General features: G+C 43.4%; 1 protein-coding gene across 2 annotated transcripts in view; it reads left to right on the top strand.

Moving 5' to 3' along the window:
- The first annotated feature begins 13,772 nt into the window (after positions 1-13,772).
- LOC140071055 (inositol-trisphosphate 3-kinase B-like) overlaps positions 13,773-24,627 on the top strand; it is a 51,368-nt gene continuing 40,513 nt past the window's right edge. Inside the window, exons 1-2 of one of the 2 annotated variants that reach the window (XM_072118294.1) lie at positions 13,773-13,850; positions 20,048-20,524. In XM_072118294.1, coding sequence (XP_071974395.1) covers positions 20,195-20,524 — 330 coding nt within the window. In that variant the 5' untranslated portion in view covers positions 13,773-13,850; positions 20,048-20,194. Of the gene's footprint in view, positions 13,851-19,574; positions 19,704-20,047; positions 20,525-24,627 lie in introns of those variants that run through there. The other variant, XM_072118295.1, reaches the window with a different exon arrangement.

Here is a 24,627-nt window from a genome sequence, read left to right on the forward strand (position 1 = left end):
AGGGAGGTACGCGCTCGGCGCTTACCGTGCACGCGGCTCTCATTCACTTCCTATGTAGCCGCGTGCACGGTAAGCGCCGAGCGCGTACCTGCCTGCGCCGGCTATAACGTTTAAAAAGTGTTTTAAACCGCGATACCGCGGTTTAAAACACTAACTAAAATAAGCTCCGGCACCAGCTCACCCTGAGCTGGTGCCCGGTATTTTCATCGGAAACCTGCCACTACAAGTGGTAGGTTTCCTTTAAGCTCCAGTCTGCAGTGCAGAGGGTCACAGGTTCGATTCTCAGCCTGGGCCAAAACTTTATGTAATTTAATTATATAAAGAGCTTGTGTCTGGGGAAGCCCTGGAGACCATATATGGAGAGATACTGATCTGACCTGATGACAGTGGTCCCAGCTCTCTCAGCTAAGCCGACACTTCTCTGAAAAGGATTCCCTGCCTGATGTCTGCTCTGGGGAAGCCTAGGAGATGCAGTGACCATATATGGACAGAGATCTGAAGCTGATGACGTGGTCCCTGCTCTCCGCTAAGCCACTTCTCTGAAAAGGATTCCCTCCCGGTGTCTGCTCTGGGGAACCCTAGGAGATGCAGTGACCATATATGGACAGATGCTGATCTGAAGCTGATGACTTGGTCCCTGCTCTCCGCTAAGCCCGACACTTCTCTGAAAAGGATTTCCTCCCGATGTCTGTAGAAGCCATTCTGTACTATCAGTTCTGGCTTTCAAAGTATTTACTATGCGGACACAGCGGGACCGTCAAAATCGGGACGGTTGGGAGCTATGTAGATTGTAAGCTCTTGTGAGCAGGGCCCTCCTTACTATTGCTCTTCCCTATAATGGGGCACATTTACTTAGCCGGTCCTGTCTCGATCCCCGATCCAGACGGTCCGACGAAGATGAAGTCCGGGCCGATTCACCCACATCATGCGCCCTAGATCCTGCATGTGTCGCTTCCCGGCTGAGGTCCGCCAGAGTTCACCTTCTTCTTTCCGGTGTATGTGAGGGCTGATTTTGCGTAACAATTTGCAATGTTAAATCCCACGTGTTGTCCGAAGCCTTCGGATCGTCCGACGGCCCACCCCCCTGACTTTTGTCGCGTGAAAGCCGGCTCCGATGCGCCAAATTCCGTTTGCGTGCGCCGAAAACCCCTGTTAAATGCGGTGCAAAACGGAAATAGTCGGGAAACCCGGCGAAAATGCGGTGTGCGGACCCTTAGTAAATGATCCCCAGTGTCTTTATATGTGTCTGTATTTGTACCACATGATCTTTTAAGTGCTGTGGAATATGATGGTGCTACAAAAATTAAGATTTATTCTTATTATATTTATTTTCAGGTCAAGTGGACATTGTTGGACTGGCACAGCAGAGAACTAGAGAATTCTCCAGTGGGTCCAGACCCTAACCCAATACTGAACCTGAACCGCTGTATCGCGGTTTAAAACACTTTTTAAACTTTATGGCCGAAGCTGCTTCGGCACACCATGCGCGCGGCTACATAAGAAGTGAAGGAGAGCCGTGCGCATGGTGCGCCGAAGCAGCTTCGGCCATAAAGTTTAAAAAGTGTTTTAAACCGCGAACCGCTGGTGCTCGGTATTGCCTTCTTACACCTACCACTTCAAGTGGTAGGTTTCCTTTAATGTACTTAATCTGAAGCTGATAAATCTGGTGCCATAGTAAACCGACTGGTCTAATGTTACACCTCCTGTAAGTTGGCTTAGCTTACATTAGAAAAATGTTACAGAATATTAGTGCATTATGAACAAATATACCTTGAGAATGCTGTAGCTATACTGACGCAGAAACATATCTTGTTTAATCCCTGATCAGAGTGCTTTTGCTCAAAAAACAATCATAAAATTCAGGATCTTTGGAAAGCTGAGTTGCATGCTGGCTGCCATTAATAAATACATTAGAAACAGAGCTTCCTGAACTGTCCAGACAGGATTAATCAACCTGAACTGGATGACTCATATACAGCAGCTGGGGGTTGGTGCAGTGATTGATTACTTATGCCTGTCAGGGACATCACAGTGATTATGTATTCTCGGTTTATGCTGGGAAGGACAAGGCTGGAGCAGTGCATAATTAGGGGGAGGAGACGTGCCAGAGCAGCCACGGAAGTGACAGAGCCTCATTATCATAATTTTATAATTGATTTTTCAGCAACACCACTGAATTCAGGGATTAAACAAGATATGTTTTTGCATCAGCATTATCAAGGTACTGTATATACTCGAGTATAAGCCAAGTTTTTCAGCACAAAATTTGTGCTGAAAAACCCTAACTCGGCTTATACTCAAGTCTATAAAAAAATTAACACTGTACTCACCTTTCAGACCTCCTCTTAGGTCCTCTTCTGTGTCCGATGGGGCTGGCAGGCTGTATACTACAGGGGCTGGCAGGCTATATACTACAGGGGGATGGCAGGCTATATACTACAGGGGCTTGCAGGCTATATACAGGCAGTCCCCGGGTTACATACAAGATAGGGTCCGGAGGTTTGTTCTTAAGTTGAATTTGTATGTAAGTCAAAACTGTATATTTTAGAATTGTCGATCCAGACAAAAAAAATTTTGGCCCCAGTGACAATTGGAGTTTAACATTTTTTTGCTGTAATGGGACCAAGGATTATCAATAAAGCTTCATTACAGACACCCTACAGCTGATTATTGCAATCTAGGATTGCAGAAAGCATTCAGAAAGCTTCACCAGAGGTCAGAGGGGTCTGTCTGTAACTATGGGTTGTCTGTAAGTCGGGTGTCCTTAAGTAGGGGACCGCCTGTACTACAGGGGCTGGCAGGCTGTATACTACATGGGCTGACAGGTTGTATACTACATGGGCTGGCAGGCTATATACTACAGGGGATGGCAGGCTATATACCACAGGGGGCTGGCAGGCTATATACTACAGGGGGCTGGCAGGCTACATACCACAGGGGGCTGGCAGGCTATATATTCTACAGGGGCTGGCTGGCTTTATAATACAGGGGGCTGGCAGGCTATATATTCTACAGGGGCTGGCTGGCTTTATAATACAGGGGGCTGGCAGGCTATATACTACAGGTGCTGGCAGGCTATATACTACAGGGGCTGGCAGGCTATATACTACAGGGGCTGGCAGGCTATATACTACAGGGGCTGGCAGGCTCTATACTGGAAGGCTGTGACCAATGCATTTCCCACCCTCGGCTTATACTCCAGTCAATAGGTTTTCCCAGTTTTTTGTGTAAAAATTGGGTACCTCGGCTTATACTCGGGTCGGCTTATATTCAAGTATATACGGTATGTTTGGTTCATAATGAATAAAAGCAAATGGTAGATTTCCTTTGTATGAGTTTTTCAGAAAGTGTCTAAAGCATTTATAAATGTAGCACATATTGCTTTGTTAATCTCCACTTCTGTTATCAAAACTTGTAACGTCTGTAAGTACTTTATAGTGATGTTTTTACGGCATAGCTCTCATAAACCAAGTCCCTTAAAAGGGCTATACTTACATACATTAGAGGCACCTACCACCGGATCTACCTTAACAGGTAGATCCATGGTGGTAGGTTTCCTTTAATAGCTTTATACTGAACCTCTACCATCAGTAGCAACAGTTCCAAATTTGTCAGTCATGTTCTACATATTCAATTACAATCCTGACACATTGAACTACGGTATGCAACCTGCATTCAAACATGTGTAATAGGGCTATGTGTGTAAATACCCATGACCTTACAATGCAGTGTATGCATAACTTACATCATGCTCTGTAGAGTAGGTTCTGCTCCCGCTATGAAAATGAGGAAGCAATTTGTATATGATATAAATGCTTCCAGAATATTCCTTCTCCCACCACACACATGTATTCATGCTGGGCTGTAGCCCGGGCGAGCATATGGCATCACGCTGGAGAGGAGTAGGGGTGAGAGCTGCCCACCCCTCCCCTCTCTATAGCGATGCATGGCGATTAGCTATAAACAGTATAGAGCAGTGATGGCAAACCTTTTAGAGACTGAGTGCCCAAAGACAAAGTGCCAACACAGAAATTTAATTTGTGATTTATACTCCCTTCTCTGTCACAGTTTTCATTGATACCGGCACCCTGCGGACACCAATAAAGCAGAAAATAGTCCCAGGTAGAGCTGTCACTTTAAAATAGCTCTGTGCACAGCAAGTCCTGGGCTGTCTGGGACTGCAGGAAGATACCTGGAGTCATCTCCGGTGATGGCCTGAGTGCCCACAGAAAGGGCTCTGAGTGCCACCTCTGGCACCAGTGCCATAGGTTAACCATCACTGGTATAGAGTATGCTTTGACTTTTCTCTATGCACTGTACTGCCACCAAGCACCATAGCCGTCTATGGGGATATATATTTGCGGTTGGATATACGCCCCCACAACAGCTGTGTGAAAGCAGCTTTCTTGGTGCTGAAGACAGGGGGTCTCTGAATGCACCCCTGTCTTCTTTCCCACCAACCAATGTGCTTTTAATCATGATACTTCTGTGTGCATAAGCATTTAATACTGAATGCTGTCTGCGCTGACCTCTGATAGTTTCATTATTTCATACTAAACTCTTCCTGCCCTGACCTCTGCCTGCATTACCATTTAATACTGAATGCTGCATACCCTGACTGCTAGGGTCGGCTCCAGGTTTCAGTAGGCCTCTAGGCGGCAGAGCCTCAGTGGCCCCTTTGCAATGAGCTCACGGGGTGGCATTAAAATTTCAGAAACTAAAACAGTCTCCTGTTCCCTACAATATTCCCTAGTTTATCATCCCAAAAAGCCCCCTCATGGTTATTTTATATAACACCCCCCTTACTCCTATGGATTGAGATATAGAACCCCTCATCCCCATGGATTCCTTATGTATAGCCTTTTGTGCACCCCCCCCAGCAGCTCTGAGCCCCGCACTTGCCCAGGTGTGCTCAGCGCTGGCCCTGTTGACTGCTATCCATTTCATAATTTATTACCATTTAATATTGAACACTGCCTGCCCTGACCTCTGCCTACATTACTATTTAATATTGAACACTGGCTGCCCTGACCTCTGCCTACATTACTATTTAATATTGAACACTGCCTGCCCTGACCTCTGCCTACATTACTATTTAATATTGATCACTGGCTGCCCTGACCTTGGTTTGTTTTCTGACAACATCACTGACTAGCAGATTGGTGCCACAATAAGTTCAGATTTCTATAAAGCAATTAACGGGAGAATAACTAGGGTTCACTTAGACCAGTGGTGATGAACCTATCAGGCTTGATTTCTGAAGAAGGGCAGACCCCTTCAGGCATGTCACCAACTCGATAATTTTTCATGGGACTTCCAGAACAAGCAATGTCAAAATCCATGAACGGAAGTTGGTTCTTGATTGTCATTCTCTATCTTCCAGTGAAATTGCAGAAACCCCAACCACACATTGGAGGGAAAACTGAGATTTTACAGATTTTTGCGTAGAATTTGCGCCATATTATTCTGACGTGACAACATACCCTGGTACCCCATGCTCCAGGGTGTTTGCCCTGCTTACATGGCTGTCAAGTAATATCATGACATTTCTCTATGCTCTCTACATTGACATTTATGGGGAAAACAGCTACCATGGAGCTGAGATGGGGTCATGACGCCTGTATTCTCCTAACAGGTATGGATATGCTACAAATGAACAGGATATAGTACAACCCATTCGTCTGAGCACAGTAACCCCACACCTTTCCACTATTAAAACATTAAAACATTCACATGCAATAACTCTCTGCTGTTTTGTAGAATTTTTGTGGAAAGATGATAGGCAACCAGATATAACAGGTCTTAAACTATTATCTGTTTATATGAGGGAATGCAAGTAAAAGGTGTTACATTCCTGACATAGCAAGAACACCACAGGGAAGCGATAATATAATACATAATCCACCACATTCATCAATTATTTACCTTTTCTTATGGTAAAGGGGATCCTGGTAAATTATGTTAGCAATTTTAACAGTATGTAAAAGTAGTAGAATACTATAAATGTGATAGTGTTGTAACGGTTACGACCTTGACTTCTAAAAAAAAGTTCTAACATTATACAGTACAGTGGAAGGATTGCATTGATAATGTGATCAAAGTATGAACTGTTTGTTAAAGTTGACTTTTTTATAAGTCTGTCCTGTACAGCTCTGAAGCCACTTTACATAGTGAATAATACTGCTATCTGCAACCACCACTAGGGGGAGCTCAGTACCTTGCCGCTATTGAACTCCATTTTCGCTGAAAACAATGGGGCTTATTTACTAAGGTTCCGCGGACACACTTTCATCAGACTTTCCAACGTTATGACTCTGACAGGTATTTAATAGGGGATTGTGTTGCACGCAATTGGATTTTGGTGCAGCTTTCATGTGACAGAAATCGGGGGCGGGCCGTCGGACGATCCAACTGATTCGGGCTGAGCGCAGGATTTAACTTACAAATTGTGATGCAAGACAATGCACTTACATGCAAGAAGAAGGTGAACTCTGGCGGACCTGAGCGGGGAAGCGACACATGCAGGATATGGGGCGCATGATCTCGCGGCACAGTGCATGATCGTCAGACAATGTACTTTCTGTGATCTCCTCCGGGTAAGTAAATGTCCCCCAATGTGGTTAAAGTGTGCTCCTTCTAGCAGTAGCAGAGAGCTGTCACAACATAGTGATCCGATAAACCAGTGATGGGCAACCTTTTGAGCTATGTGTGTCAAAACTCGCCAAAAAACAGAGCATAACTCGGGTGCTGTGTCACCTGTGTCCAGATGTCCAGCAGCGGCTTCCCCTTATTAATAACATGTCCAGCAGCGACCTCCCCTTATTAATAACATGTCCAGCAGCGGCCTCCCCTTATTAATAACATGTCCAGCAGCGGCCTCCCCTTATTAATAACATGTCCTGCAGTGGCCTCCCCTTATTAATAACATGTCCAGCAGCGGCCTCCCCTTATTACCTTATTAATAACATGTCCTGCAGCGGCCTCCCCTTATTAATAACATGTCCTGCAGCGGCCTCCCCTTATTAATAACATGTCCTGCAGCGGCCTCCCTTCACTAATAAAATACCCCAGCGGCCTTCCTTTACTATTAAAATGCCCCTAGCGGCCTTCCTTCCCTAATAAAATGCCCCAGCGGCCTCCCTTTACTACTAAAATACCCCCAGCGGCCTCCCTTTACTACTAAAATACCCCTAGCTGCCTCCCTTTACTACAAAAAATACCCCTAGCCGCCTCCCTTTAAATATAATATAATAATAAACTTATATACTTACCCAGTGATGTCTTCTTCCCTGTAGCTTTACTGCAGGCGGCTCGGCACCTCCAGGTTGCACCGCGCGTTTCGGGTCACGTGATTGAAGTGACTTGACGTCAGGTCGCCTCAGTCACGTGACGAGCAGCGCGCATTGCAGCCTGGAGGAGCCGGAGGAGTTGCAGACGGTGGGCGGACCAACGCAGCGCCGGACAGGTAAGCAGGGGGCAGAAACACAGGGACGGGGGCGGGACATTTACACAGGGACAGCACATTACACAGGGAGGGGGGGCGGACCGCCCAGCGCCCGCGTGTCACCAAAAATGGCTACGCATGTCAGTGCTGACACGCGCGTCATAGGTTCGTCATCACTGCGATAAACTGTAATGTCTACATGAATAATTTACAGTACAGAGAAAATACACAAAGTAATGTCAGTACGGAGAAAATAAACAGTGATGTCATAGTGAAATAAAGTAATAATGCACACAGTGATCTGACAGTACAGACATAATACACATAACGATGTCACAATACATACATAATACATATTGATGTCACGGTGCAAGGGTAGCAAACATAGTGATGTCACAGTACAGAGGTAATACACATAGTAATGTCACAGTACAGGGACAGTAAACACAGTGATGTCACAATACAGGCATAATTAACATAGTGGGGGTCATTTACTAAGGGCCCGAATCGAGTTTTTGCCACGGGTTAACCGAATATTTCCGTTTTGCGAGGATTTTCCCTGTGTTGCCCCGTGATTTCGGCGCACGCGATCGGATTGTGGCGCATCGGCGCCGGATTGCACGCAACAGAAATGGGGGGGCGTGGCCGTACGAAAACCCGATTGATTCGGAAAAACCGCCGCATTTAAAAAAAAAAAGTGTTGCTGGACTCGCGCTTACCTGCACTCGGCCCGGCTTGGTGAAGTTCAGTGCATTCAGAGGAACTTCAGCGCAGCAGCCACACCTGGTGGACGTCGGAGGAACTACCTTAGTGAATCGCCGGAAGACCCGAATCCACCGAAGAGAACGCGCTTTGGGATCGCGAATGGACCGGGTAAGTAAATCTGCCCCATTGATGTCACAATACAAACATAATACATACAGTGATGTTACAGTACAGGGATAAATCACAAGGATGTCACAGTACAGGGGTAATACACAAAGTGATGTCACAGTACAGGAATAATACACACACTGATGTCACAGTAAAAGAGTCTCTCAGAGTCAGTACAAACTGCTCAGTGATAACAGAGCGGCAATAATACCAATATTAACACCTTCTGTCACACCACAGAAATAATGCAATAAAACCTGCACTTTAATAACTAATTGTTCTCTATATCTGATTTTAAATGCACCCCCTTGTGCCCCAAAAAAAGCTGCACTTGTAGGTATACCCATGAATAGCACATGTACAGGTTAGGCCATAAATACTACATTGGTTTAGTCTGCAGGGTCTCACACTTTAGGCTCTTAGTGCTGTCAGGTTCATCAATCACATGGTTTCTATACTGTATTGCTGCAGGTGTGATCTAGAAGCCAGTAGGAGGATGGACAAACAGCTCAGACCCAATTAGGTGAATGGGATAAAACGGCAATCTTAGGTAAAACCTCTACACATAACACATTGTATGGTGCTGTGCCACCAATCAAGTATTTAGAATCCTCTCAAATGTTCTAAGGTTATTTGACACACCCAGGGTCCTAAAATATTCCCTAGTTTAGCATTTCAAACAGCCCCCTCATGGTTATTTTATGTACAGCACCTTAATTGACCTGAGTGAAGTTGGCCCCCCCACCTTGTTCAAATCAAGCAAAATTGGTGCCAAACGTTTGTGCTACGTTTGTGCTGGTTTGTGCAGCAGAAATTTTCGTTTGTGCCGCTATCGTTTTTAAGATTTTAATGAAAGTTTCCAGAGGTCATCAGAGGTCAACCAGCCCCCCCACATTGCCCAAATGAAACAAAACTGGGACCGAACAATTCTGCTACGTTTGTGCTGGTTTGTGCTGCTCAAATTTTTGTTTGTGCTGCTTTTGTTTTGAATAAATGAACAAAAAATTAAAGTTCAAAAGTTCAAGCAGCCCCCCCACATTAACCGAATCAAACAAAACTGGTGTCAAACGTTAGTGCTACGTTTGTGCTGGTTTGTGCAGCAAAAATTTTCATTTGTGCCGCTATCATTTTTAATATATTTATACTTTTTTGCAAAGGTCATTAGAGTTCATTTCTTCCAAAGTACAATGTGTTTGCTAGCTCCCCCTGGTGATCAAATCAGGGAAGTGTCACTAGGTTTGTTTTTTACCAGTTCATCCTAAACACCTTGAACACCTGAACATACCTTAAAAATTATAGCGGCACAAACGAAAATTTTTGCTGCACAAACTAGCACAAACATAGCACTAACGTTTGACACCAGTTTTGTCTGATTCGGTCAATGTGGGGGGGCTGCTTGAACTTTTGAACTTTAATTTTTTGTTCATATATTCAAAACAAAAGCAGCACAAACAAAAATTTGCGCAGCACAAACCAGCACAAACATAGCAGAATTGTTCGGCACCAGTTTTGCTTGATTTGGGCAATGTGGGGGGGCTGGTTGACCTCTGATGACCTCTGGAAACATTCATTAAAATCTCAAAAACGATAGCGGCACAAACAAAAATTTCTGCTGCACAAACCAGCACAAACGTAGCACAAACGTTTGACACCATTTTTGTTTGATTTGAAGGTGGGGGGGCCAACTTCACTCAGGTCCTTAATTGTTATTTTATATACAGCCCCATCATGGTTATTTTATACACAGCCCCCTCATGGTTATTTTATGTACAGCCCCCTCATGGTTATTTTATACACAGCCCCCTTATGGTTATTTTATACACAGCCCCCTCATGGTTATTTTCTATGAGCCCCACTAACATCCCATGGATTCCTTATGTTTAGCCTTATGTGGGCCCCCTAGCAGCTTTGGGCCCCAGCACCTGCCCAGGTATGCCCAGTGCTGGCGCCGGCTCTGGACATAACTATTACAAAGCAGAGAGCTCTCAGCTTCCTGTCCTTATTAGACCCCGGTGTGGTCTTTTAGTGTGGTCTCGAGGTCCGTAACACTGTGCAGTTAAAAATGGTCTTTGTTGTCATTTGAGTTAACGTCGCCTTTCGTTCAGGTTCAACCAGTCCGACCATTCTCCTCGGCCCTTATTTATTAAGACAATATTTCATATGGTCATAAGTATTGGCACAATTATATGTGACACTAGAAGTAGGAGTGAGAATGGGACAGAATAGGTGGTGGGGTCTGCGCATGTTGTACAATTCTTAGCTATGCGGTGGTCAAATGTGATCTGCAGGTAGTCCTTAGATTATGAGGTCTAGATGTTACATCACTAGGATGTTCTCATCTTTCTACACAGAAGTGAGAGGTCGTGTCGGTGACACCATGATGGGCTCATACAGATGGGAACTGGGTGCAGGAGACTTTTTGAGGAGCACAATAAAGGTATTTTTTGAGGGGTTTTCCAACCCCATTGTCTGTAGACACCAGGAAATTCTAAGAGGTGAGTAATCGGAGAGCAGTAAAGACCTGGGCAGCGTCGGATTGAGTGACCAGGGATGTAACTGGATCTTAGAATTAAGAATTGTGGGATCACTGTTTAAATACTTAGTCCCTTTTTAACAAACTTTGCATAAATCTGTAGAACAAGCGAATATATTAAATCTTGTAATTTTTCTTATCAAAGCAAAATATTTTCTTCTTTTATATCATCCTACTTCTAATCTGCTTTTTACTCTGATATCTTTGCTGAATTCTTTCTTGCTAGAACAACAGACAGAAACTTACTAAGGTGTCATATTACATATAGAGGGGATGAGGAGCTGTAAGTCACAGCAAATAGGTCTGAGGTTTTAAAGGACATCTACCACCAGGATGAAGGATTGTAAACCAAGTACACTGACATACTGGTGGTGCCCTCTCTGGCAGGTTCTGCTCTTCTTTAAGCTTCTTATGCCATTGTTTTTAAGAAAAAAAGGCTTTAAAAATTTTGCAAATGAGCCTAAGGGCTCCAGTATCTATTAACACCTATGGAACCCAGAGCCTCTCAGACTAATTTTGCATAATTTGAAAAGATTTTTTTTTTTAAACTTAGGGCATAAGAAGCTTAAAGAAGAGCAGAGGGGACACACACCTGTATGTTATCTTTCATCCTAGTGGTAGATATCCTTTAAGTTGGGGTTGTCATCTCTAACGACACTGACTCCACAGTCCTGGTGGGACACTTAGTTGTCTTATGGTGTCATATGGGTTACATAAGGATGACACATGGCCCGTTTTTCCGGCCAGAATACGGACACAAAAACTGGACCACAAAATGCATCCTTAGAGAACTACAGGCGGTCCCCTACTTAAGAACAATCGACTTACATACGACCCCTAGTTACAAACGGACCTCTGGATATTGGTAATTTATTGTACTCTAGTCCTAGGCTACAATGATCAGCTGTAACAGTTATCAGAGGTGTCTGTAATGAAGCTTTAGTGTTAATATTGATTCTTATGACAACCCAACATTTTTAAAATCCAATTGTCACCGAGACCAAAAAAGTTCTGGCTGGGATTACAATGATAAAATATACAGTTCCGACTTACATACAAATTCAACTTAAGAACAAACCTACAGACCCTATCTTGTATGTAACCCGGGGACTGCCTGTATAGGGTTTTATATACCACTTTCCAGGACAATTGAAGCAACATTGGTTCGGATCGAGTATAGGATGAATCATTTGTGACGAATTACTCATCTCTAAGGTCCTGTGCACATGACAACTAATGCATGGTCTCATTGAGGGTTATTGTGCATTGTAACCACCTTGTTTTATCATACTGTGAACGGCGGTGCCACACATGATATAGCAGGGCTTATTCCTACTCTGATTTGCAGTGCAACCGTAACCAGGGGATCTCTTTCCCGTTTGCGGTCCGTATTGCACACACGTCGTGTATATGAGATCTGACCATGATAAATCCCAACATTAACGCTTTGCAATGTTAAAGGAAACCTACCACCACAAATCTACCTATTAATGAAGATCGAATGGTAGGTGCCTCTATTGTATGTAAGGATAGCCCTTTTAAGGGCTAATCCTCACATCCCCTGTATCTTTTTCTAACTTTTATTGCCATAATATGCTTATTTTCTAAAAATATGGTGGAGGCCTCCATTGAATGTAGTCCAGACAGGGAACAGCAATCACTATATACCACTCTCCAGCAATAACCATATATAGCCCCCCCCCAGTAATCGCTGTATACAGCTATCCCAGCAATCACTATACACAGCTCCCCCAGCAGCCACTGTATACAGCTCCCCCAGCAATCACTATATACAGCTCCCCCAGCAATCACTATATACAGCTCCCCCAGCAACCACTGTATACAGCTCCCCCCCAGCAATCACTGTGTACAGCTCCCCCAGCAATCACTATATACAGCTCCCCCAGCAATCACTATATACAGCTCCCCCAGCAACCACTGTATACAGCTCCCCCAGCAATCACTATATACTGCTCCTCCAGCAACCACTGTATACAGCTCCCCCAGTAATCACTGTATACAGCTCCCCCAGTGTCAGAGTGGATGTAAAAAAAGATGACGTAACACACTGTGACGGCACACTCTGCAACTTATTGTTCCCTCGCTCTGCCATAGACTAAAGGCAGACACATCGGCAGGACTCGGCCCGCGGCTCGGGGAGCCCGGCGCCAAATACATTTTTGGCGATTTGGGCAGTCATGCGACCACCCGAATCGCCCAAATTTGGTCGGGGACCCTTTAAAGGCTCGCTCCCCGGGAGCCCCCCCCCCCCCCCTATGATCCGGCCCTGCACGCCACAGTAGCCTCTTTAGAAAATTATCATATTAGGGCAATAACATTTTGGAAAATATACAGGGGATGTGAGTATTAACCTTAAAAGGGCTCTCCTCACGTACAATAGAGGCATCTACCGCCCCATCTACCTTAATAGGTAGATCCGTGCAGGTAGGTTTCCTTTAACAGTTTGTGTTAAAGAGGACCTGTCACCCCCCAAAAGACCCCCACCAAATATGCCTCCCATAATCTGCAATATATGGGCTGCTGCCGGCTAATCTTACAGGTCCCCGCTGACAGGGGCGTGGTGGGGGAAAGTCGGCCGACCCACTCATGAATAAGGCCGACTTCAAGCGCAGAGGATACGAGGATCCGATCTCTTATTTGGTAAGAGATCGGATCTGTTACAACCAACTTTCCTTACATGAATTAAAAAAAAACTGGCATATATAGAAAGAGGCTGGGGAGAGGATTATGGGGGGCATATTTGGTGGGGGTCTTTTGGGGGGGGACAGGTCCTCTTTCAGCACTTTCCTAGAAACGTTTGACATTGCAGTTCACAGAAGCGACCAGCAGAGGGCAGCAGATCCCCACTTTCCCGCAGGGTCCATGCAGAGCGCTGTAGCGCCTCCCCTGGCAGCTCTGTGTCTCCGCCCTTCTGGGCTTCACATAAAAATGTCATGGGAGCTCCCCGGGACAGGACGGTCAGGAGGCAGTACCGAGCGGGTAAGCGGCAGAGCCCGGGCCAGCTGGCACGTACACATGAGACTGGATATTGTTCTTACTGATAGGAAGCAACTTATTTGTGCACATTGTGTCTGCGGGAACCTAACAGCAGAGCAGGAGAGCTGGTGGGTAGTGTGCAGCCAGGGTGGCATGCGGGCACAGATGGCATTGCCTGGCAGGTTAGAGTCTCCAGGAAACTTCACATCAGACTTTGAGGTCTGCAGTTGCCAATGAGGAGAAGACATTTGGCCAGAAATAATAAGATTTTCTGAACGTTGATCATGTGGCAGATTGGCAAATAGAAGCAGAGGTGATGCCCACAACACAACCAGGGCAAGGTTACCAGGGTGCTTGAAACGTATAGTATTGTCTTATAAGATTGTTATAGAGCAGGAGGTGCTTAGCAGATTGTGTGCAGTGTCCTATCTGCAGGCATCATGTTATAGAGCAGGAGGAGATGAGGAAATGTCCTATCTGCAGGCAGCATGTTATAGATCAGGAGGTGCTGAGCAGATTGTGCGTACTGTCCTATATGCAGGCATCATGAAATAGAGCAGCAGTAGCTAAGCAGATTTTACACAGTGTCCGATCTTCAAGCAGCATGTTATAGAGCAGGAGGAGCTGAGAAAATGATAAGTAATGTCTGCAGGCAGCTTGTTATAGAGCAGAACAGTACAGTCAACACTGTGTCCTATCTCCAGGCAACATATTATGAAGCAGAAGTCACTGAACAGATTGTACATAGTGTCCTATCTGCAGGCAGCATGTTATAGAGCAGGATGAGCTGAGCAGATTGTACATAGTGTCTTATTGCAGGTAGCATATTATAGAGCAGGAGGAGCAGAGCAGATTGTACATTGTGTCCTATCTGCAGGCAGCATGTTATAGAGCAGGATGAGCTGTGCGGATTGTACATAGTGTCTTATTGCAGGTGGCATATTATAGAGCAGGAGGAGCATAGCAAATAGTACATAGTGTCTTATCTGTAGGCAGCTTATTATGATAAATCTGGGACATAGTGTTATATCTGCATATGGCATGTTATAGAGCCGCTGAGGAGCCTAGTAGATTGATCTTTATTTTTGTGGAAAGAACAATTAGTATAATTTGTGTTGTTCTTAGTCAGTAATTGATAGATTTCTTTCAAGGAATCACACAGCAAGATCACTAGACTCCTAAACCCAGGATTATCTGGGATTATAAGGTTATACTCAATAGCTGCCAACAAAACTATATTCAGTATCAATCTGCTCCCTCTGCTTTGTAATGTGCTGGCAGCTCAGAATCCATGACAGATCCCATGTAACAGACTCTTCAATGACTGTAATCTAGTCATAGACTCATCTGCTCAGGGCTCTATGGGGTACTTGAACTTGATGCCACGTATTTAGAGGGGTGCTCCAGTTTAAACACATAGTTACCTTAATGCAACTTTATGATAATGTCACTAAATAATTTTTTTATTATTATTGATGACACAGTGCTGGCTCCTCAAGCTTCCTATGGCTGTTGGGATATAATATACTCCATAGGGAAGGTCACGGCCATTTACTGGCCTCAGTGGTGACCTCTCTCTATATATATGGCATGTCACTGCTGAGGTCAACTGATAACAGCAGCTACCGGAGCCGACCCAGGGTCAGGTGGGGTCAAGAGCTAAGTTCACTTTGCTTTGTGTTTGAAATAGACAAAAATAATTTATTTTTTTCGTACATTGGCTTTTGCAAGATGTAGGTTGGATTATTGTAGAACCGTCTCTAATTCAATTGGCGCATAAAAGGGTTAAAATATAGAAATATATGTCATTATTTTTGACATCTGGAGTTATAGTGTAGATTATCATGATCTGTCATATAATACATGTAGTTGTGTTGGGTTTTCTAATCCATGTGTAATGGTTACAGCTGTCAGATGGACATACATGATATATCCCTTTAATCCGTCATTAGCAGGATTTTCAGGATTAGAAAAATTATTGGTTCTGATTTATTGTAAAATCAAGGTCTAAAGTTCTAACTTTATTTTTAGGGAATATTTATACAGTAGTTGAATCTTGAAGTTTTTTAACATTCCAAATTATTTTGCTAAAAAAAGATGCTATATTATTAGAATCCAATAAATAAATATGGCAGAGTATGCATGTTCACGGTGCATGTAGCATGTACTTATTGTTGGACACTTTATATGTGGCATCTTTCAGATATCGGAGCCAGGCATGCATGTGCATGGGGAGTCGGGCAAGATGGCATTGCAGCTGTTATATATATATGTAGCTGCAGGATAGCCATTGTCGAATAGCCAATAGCCCTAGTCACGCCATAGAAGATTTATACAAATCTATCCACGTATTGTGATAAAAGGTGTCTAGACCAGTTTATGACATGTGATAACAGGAGGTCAATATAAAGGAAGTGTAGTGTTAAAGGGAATATCACATTTACACTATTAATATTACAGATAGGGAGACGTCAATCAGTGACATCACATGACAAATGATCACATCTTGGGATATTTAAGTGCAATTCCTTCTAAGGTTGGCATACATTGGGTACGGAAAGTAGGCAGAACCTTTAAATTTTTCAGCCAATTGGTAAGATCAGAAAAGTTCTTTTTTCTCTCATTAATGTACACTCTGCCCCCATTTTTTAAAAATGTAGATTTTTAAACAAGAAAACCTGAAATCCCACATGGTCCCTTTGCTCACTATTGAGTAGAAGCTAATTTTGAGCCAGTACATTTATAAATATAAATTATAATAATTAATTATCGGAATTATTTTTCAGAAATAAAAAGATAAGCATCTGTTATCCTGTGTAGAGAAATGCTTAAAAGAGTTTTCAGGAACTTATTAATGTTAGGAGAAGACTTGCCGTGTCCCTGGATGTGTCCTCGTACTTGAGTTTATTCCTCATCATGTAACAATTCTACATGATCTTGAAGTTGAAAACTAGGTACTGCCAGTGCGTCGTGTCCATACATAGTTAGTACATTTAGTACATATTGGCTGTGGTTACAAAAATTTTTGGCTGTGGTTACAATTATATAATAAACAGCTCCAACTTACGTACAAATTCAACTTGAGAACAAACCTTCAGAACCTATCTTGTACGTAACCCGGGGACTGTCTGTTTTTTACACTGGTATACACAGGCGGTCCCCTACTTAAGAACACCCAACTTACGGACGACCCGCACCCTTCTGCCCCCTGTGACCTCTGGTGAAGCGCTCTGGATGTTACTATAGTCCCAGACTGTAATAATCAGCTGTAAGGTGTCTGTAATGAAGCTTTATTGATCATCCTTGGTCCCATTACAGAAAAATTTTTTGAAACTCCGATTGTCACTGGGGAAATTTTTTTTTTGTCTGGATTTACATTAATAAAATATACAGTTTTGACTTACGTACAAATTCAACTTAAGAACAAACCTATGGACCCTATCTTGTATGTAACCCGGGGACTGGCTGTATATACTTTTACACATGTAGACAATGTTAATACATATAGACACCTCCAATATGTAAATACGTATACGTATAATACACCCTGTTGTCAATTTATTCCCACTTTTCTAGTAGGAACAACACAGGAATGGTACAGCTCAATCCTATAAGACAAGACGCTCATGAATTGAGATTTCACTGGGAGGCATAAACATTTTGGGGAAGATTAATTAGGCAACCAATCAGAGCTCAGCTTTCATTTTCCAACAGCAGTTTATAAAACTAAGGCTACATTCACACTAACGTATGCTCGCCCGGAGATTGCACTGGAAAGGGCGGAGACCCTTGCCCTCTCCATAGGAAACAGCGCCGCACACCCGTAAACACAAGGATAAATAGAGGCATATCCCTATGCATGGTACGGTGCGGTGTGTGTGGCACCCGCCGGGTGCCTATAGCCGTCTCTGGGGACGTATACCCAGCCGCAAACTTGCATCCGGTTATACGCTTCCATATGTGTAGTGTGAAAGGGGCCTAAATCTGAGCTCTAATTGGTTTCTATGAGCAACTAGAACAATTTTACCTCAGACACTTCTGATAAATGTCTCACTTAGGGCAGTCCGTGATCAGGGCCATGGCGATTGTTGTGCCACGGACTGATCACTATGCTGTACAGTGAACTTTATAGCAATATAATGCACAGAGTTCAATCCCCAGCAAAATGATCAGTCCGTGGCGCGGCACCAGTCACAGCCATGATCTCGTACTGATCACGGTATAATGTCAAACGGTCCTTAGTCTTAACATTGGAACTTCTGAAACTATTCTAAAAATTTTATTCCATTCATCATTTGATTGACCACTAAACACACTCATTTATCAGCTGCAGTCGGGGTCAAGTTGGGTGTAGCAAGTGCCAGTCATGATAAATGTTAAGGGATTTCATATTTTTTTTTTGACCAGTTTTCATCTATAGCCTGCAGCGCCTCCCCAGGATCAAAGAGTAACTACACAGACCTCAGTGACATGAAGGGCTGCTTTATTGTGGGGATGTCGTTAAATGTCTTTAAATTTGGTGTCAATAGCTGGTTGAGATATGGGGCCATTATTACTAATAAAAAATGTGTCTCCTGTAAGTGTGTCCAAGTATTTAGCCAAACCCTTTGGTTGATTTTAAAGGGGTTTTCCAATTTCAGCAAATAAATGTTATTGTTTGTATGATGAAAAGTTTTACAGTTTTCCAATATACTTTCTGTATTAATTTCTCACGATTTTCTAGATTTCTGCTTGCTGTCATTCTATAGAAATCTTCACTGTTTATTTCTGGTAGACAGAAATCTGACCATGGTCACACAGGTGCGCGGCTCGTTATAACCCACAGCTCTAATTACTCCATGATACTAACGAGCCGTGCACCTGTGTGACCATGGTCAGATTTCTGTCTACCAGAAATAAACAGTGAAGATTTCTATAGAGTTACAGCAAGCAGAGATCTAGAAAACCGTGAGGAATTGATACAGAAAGTGTACTGAAAATATTTATAGTTTTGCATCATGCAAACAATAACATTAATTTGCCGAAATGAGAATACCCCTTTAACTCAACCCTAAGTTCAGTGCAGGTACTCTCTTATATAGAATATGGAATAGTGATGGATCCTTCTACTACAATTACCACTCCATGCGGTTGCCAGACAAGAGCCACCTGTTTTTTCTCCCTGTCTATAAATATGCATCTGTCTAGTCTATCACCCACAATGTCTGCATCTTTTCCTAAATTAAGATGTGGCATCCTGTCTCTTTACCTGGTCTTTTCCGGATTGGCATCCCTGGATTTGCCATGCTTGGTGTGATAGCTTAGGACACACGCACAGTGTTTCTGTGGGAACCTTCTCTTTCCCTATTCCCTCTGGCTCTAAGCCAACCCTCATTGAACAAGATATCTGAGGGGAGAGAGGAGGGAGAGAGCAGATTGGGAGGGCAGATAGGAATGTGGTACTTTAGCAAATATATGGCCATATCTGACACAGACGACCATCTGGGATCATGTGAGTGCATCCAGCCCTGAGACATCTTGGCTATTTTCAGCCTTCTACTTTGTGTTGACCTCTCCTGTGTCACACCCTATCACCTTTAATAACATTCCCTCACTATGATCTCCACTTTCTGCAGCTCTCTACCCTCACAGTCTACCCCTCCTGTTTTTCCATCTCTCTTCTTCCTCTTCGTAACATCTGTGCTTGCATACTCCCTTCCTACTTTTCTGAGATCCTTTGTTTTCTTACTTTCAGTTATCTTTGCTCTGGTTTTCTCCTGATTTTCAGAATTTCTCTGATTAACCCCAAGCACAACCTTTTAGATTTTAGTCATCTACTGTCTTATGGTGGTGGTTGTTGAGGGGTGTCCTAAGAAGGTAGAAATGTCTCCTATTGTTATACCTTTTTATTTCATGGGATCATCTGTCAGGCTCTTCAGGTTGAAGGGTTGGTGTAGAGCTATTTGGAAATCTTAATTTTGTCCTTAAGTTTTGGGAGGGCTGAAGATTTGTCTGATTAGCCATATTATACAGAAAAAGTTGTTTTTAGACCTTTGTTCACAGCTCTAAGGTTTGTCATAAGAACACACTTTTGACTTATAGGAGAGGGAACACAGATAAAGCCTTATGTTGACCGTTCTGCTCTCCAGATCTTGACATTGTATTCTATGGTACAGGTGAAGACAATGTCGTTTTCATGATATTTTGGATTCTTTCCACAGATGTCCCATGGACAGAAAGAATAAGCCTGAGGGAGACTTTTTAGGGAATGTCTACGGAAAAGCAAGTTGCTACTTGTGGCTGATCAGCGAAGAAGAAATAAGAAGACGCAATTGACACACTTTAGTCTCTAGTCTGCAGCAGGAGTGATGGAGAAACCAGACCAAGTACCTGGGGAACAAAACTTGCAAAAACTTTCCCATATGGCCCGTGAAGCTAAAAAGGACACGGAGAACCTTGATAAAGAGGATGTAGGTAAACCAGAAGGCCTCAAACACGGTGAGAGCCAGGAACACACAGAGGAACACAGCCATGTAGATTTGCTACCGGAGGAGCGGCAGAAGAAGTCTGTACGGCAATCAGACCGGTCAGTCTCCAGCACGTCCACATGCTCCTCGGTAGCCTACTCCTCCCCAGAAAGTGACCAAGTCTTCAGTGAAGAAGAAGAGATCCAGACCAAGCGCAAGACTTTAAGAAAGGTTAGTAGTCTTAGGGAAGAATGTTTTTATGATGTTAAAGCTCATAGACATGGAGCATGGAGATGTATATTCAGTAGCTAAAGGGTTGAGAGAAAAATAACGTATATGGAGAAGCTTCGTTTTCTGTGGGCGAAGATGCAGATCACACCTGCTGAGCTGATAAGAAAGAGAAAAGTAGAGAAAAGAAGACAGGAGGGGGAAGATACTGCTGTGAAAGGCAAAATTATAGGTTGGGGACACATACACAGGGATTGTTTTGACAATGTACTGGAAGTAATGGGGGTTACAGCTATGGAAATGTTTGTCCTGTTGTGGGGAGGAGAGAGTTGTAGTGTGTGTAAGGATAAAGAATTGAAGTATTGAGATTCACGTGATGCTTTGAATAGGATGGGACATGTACTGCAGTCCATTTGTTGATAAGAACGCTTCAGTTACAGACATATACCGTTTTTTTTGGACTATAAGGCGCACAAAAAATCGCCTTATAGTCCAGTGCGCCTTATATATGAACCGTACTTGAAGGCACCAGCTGCCTTGAACTGTGCACAGGTTTGCCACCTGCTGGTCATTCATCCTTATAATCAGGTGCGCCTTATAATCCGGTGCACCTTTTATATAAATCTAGACATTTTAGCAGGCATGTATTGATGGTGCGCCTTATAATCCGTTGCGCTTATAGTCCGAAAAATATGGTAATTGTATAGGACCTCATTTTCATCACAATTTGTCCTGATAACAGAGCCCACAAGGCTTCTGGGGGTCCATAGTGATCTGGTAAAACCTTGTCTATACATGTCAAATATAAGATGAGCACCGTAGTAATGATATATTATTCATTTCTCACGCGATAGACTGAGGGCATCACCTTAGTTAACGGGGTAATGAACTATTCATTGAGTTTCAATGACGTAATGTCATAGTTTACATAAGTGCTATAGCCAAAACATGGCCGCAGTAGTCATATGAGTGAATATAGCCCTGGACCTCCAAGGATACTGCTCTGGGCCCCACATGTTATCACCGCGGCCAGTCACTGACTTCAGCAGTTATTGTGTATGGTTGACTCATGACCATTGAGGCCATTGATTGACTTCAGTGGTCATGTGGACAAGATACATGACATCAATGCTGCAGGAGCAGTAGGGTCTGTAATGGTAGTGCTGGGATGGGATATTCAGAGCGTGAGGATAGGTTTTTTTTTAAATTTTATGCAGTTTCCTATTCTAAATCATTTTCTCCACTGCCATACTTTGGCATAGAAGCAAGTGTTTTCCTGGCACCCACCAGATTAGAGGGTCATCCCACCAGATGATGTGGCCTGATCCGTCCGGAGGACACTTTCCACTGCTCCTTGGCATTACCCGTGGAGATCTCAGGCTTATGTGCAGCTGCTCAGCCATGGGAACTCAATCTATGAAACTGTGGACTTGCTATTGCTGTCTTCTAGAGGGACTCAGTAGTGAGTGTTATAATAGAGGACAGATGATTTTTTTATGAGCTACGTCCATCAGAAATGAGCTGCTGTTTTTCCATGGCATCTCCTTAGGACTTACATCTGACCAGGGTGCATCTGGTAGGAAAACTGATATATAAGTAGGTTGGGCAATGATGACAGTGTTACATCAAAAGTCACTGTGCTCCACATTCTCACCTCTTTGTAGAAAGTAATTTTATGGCCACGAGAAACACAGTCCATGGGACAACGCATGGACTTTCCTGACCTGAACTTACAACATGATAATAATTTATGAAGCTGGTATTTCCATAACTACTGTGTCCCTTTTTCACCACTTCAGAGACAATATGGGGCATTTATTATTTTTGGTGCTAGGTGTTGTTTTTTGGTGCCCAATTTTAGCATTGATTTGCACTGTGATTTTATATTGTGGCACGTGGCCTTAATGAATTTGGTGCACTGTAAGATGAACAAATGAGACTCGGAAATGAAAACCACATTCATGAAGGGGTTTAAAAGTTGATAGACTTTTTTTTTTGGTTTGTTATGTTATATTAATATGAAAAAAGCGTTGGGGAGCTAGAAGTGCAGGGAAAGGCCAAAAAAAGGCCTGACTGTAGGAAAACTGAGTTTTTTAAAGGTGCTGATGCTCTGGACATCTGTCAGAACAAGCACAAAAGAAAAAACATGGGATTGCCCATCAAAGTACAGGTAAAAATCATTAATAACAAAATAAAACGTACATACTCACCTTCTGACGCTCCCCGATGCCCAGCTCTTCCTTCTTCTCTTCCCTTGTAGCAGAGCAGGCAGAGACGCGTCTATGAGCACTATGGGCAGTGAGCCGACAGGCAGAGCACATGGACGCGTCTCTGCCCACTCTGCTACGGGGAAGAGAAGAAGGAATAGAAGCCACAAGGAGCATTGGGGAATATCAGTAGGTGAGTATGTAAGTTTATTTTTTTTATACAATGGGGGGCTGCAGAGAATTTCATTAATGGGGGCTGCAGAGAATTTCATTAATGGGGGCTGCAGAGAATTTCATTAATGGGGGCTGTAGAGAATTTCATTAATGGGGGCTGCAGAGAATTTCATTAATGGGGGCTGTAGAGAATTTCATTAATGGGGGCTGTAGAGAATTTCATTAATGGGGGCTGAAGGGCATTTCATTATGGGGCTGCAGGGCATTTCATTAGGGGGCTGCAGGGCATTTCATTTGGGGGGCTTCAGGGCTTTTAATTTGGGGAGCTGCAAAGCATTTCATTATTTGGGGGGCTACATTGAGCATTTCATTATTTGGGGGACTGCTGCAGGGCATTTCATTACAGGGGGCTCATTGGATGTTACATTACTGGGGGAGGCTGCTGGGCATTACATTACTCAGGGAGGTTGAGACCAATGCATTTACCACCCTAGGTTTATTCTCGAGCCAATAAGGGTTGGCTTATAGTCAAGTATATACTTAAAATTGGGCCCCACATTTGGGAACACCAATGAACTTGAATGGGATTTACACAAGCCCCATAGTTTCCTGGGAAAAAGGCATATAGCCTTTGAAGCAGATATTGGGGCACATTTACTAAGAATGGTGGCTAGCGCAGCTGTACCACAAAAGGGTCCCGTGCGACACAATTGTGGTGCAGGCACTTCTTAAATACTTGTGTAAGCAGTTTACACCTAAAAGAACATCCAAAGTCCATCAGAAACGCAAGCCCTTAGTAAATGTGCCCCATTGTTTTTTCTTTACTTTCACAGGCGCTTTATGTGAAGGAATCACTTCCACAATTCGGTCTACTATCATTTTTCATTTTCAGTCTCAATCTCATTGCCTTAATTGTCAGAATAATTGAAACTTTCTGTAATAGAAACTTACAGGTTCATTTAATTTTTGTGGATGTGAAACCTTCATGGGTTGCCTTCTTGGAAAAGGTTCCTTGTACTTACTTACTCATAAGATAATCACATGGTATTCTGCATCTTAGTCTCCCCTCGTCCCCCAAATCATTAGGGGGTTTTCTACTACAGGAAAACAAAGACAGTTATATAGATACAGTTCTTATCAATAATCATTAGCCCATTAGTATAATGTATGGACATGTCATTTCCTCCAGACAAAGAAACGTCCACTATTAATAAATGATGACCTCTCTATAAAATTAGTTGTCCAGCTAGCAATAACGTCATGGCTCCGGGACCCTTTGTCATCATTGGATGTAACAATGATGATACATTTACTATTTGAACTATGCAATGCTATTTCCATTTTACAGTTTAAAGGGGTTTTCCCACAAAGAAAAGTTAGGCCTTATGCGCAGAATAGGGCCTAACTTGCTGATCAGTGAGGGTCTCAGTTCTGAGACCACCACAGATCACGAAAACGAGGGGCCCGATGGGGTCCCATGTACCTCCGTCAGACCCCTCATCGCTCCCTCAGACTAATGGAGCAGACGGCTACGCATGACCATTCTGCTCCATTAATCTGACGGAGTGACGAGGGGTCCGACACCACTGATCAGCAAGTTAGGCCCTATCCCTATTCTTCATGGGAAAACCCCTTCAAAGACCTTTTCAGGTCTTTCAAAGGTCTTTGAAGTGCTCATGTTTGTGGAGAGTTGACATGCATATATGAGGAATTCAGGGCAGGAGC

This window comes from Engystomops pustulosus, chromosome 7, assembly GCF_040894005.1.
Source record: "Engystomops pustulosus chromosome 7, aEngPut4.maternal, whole genome shotgun sequence".
Lineage (NCBI taxonomy): Eukaryota > Metazoa > Chordata > Amphibia > Anura > Leptodactylidae > Engystomops > Engystomops pustulosus.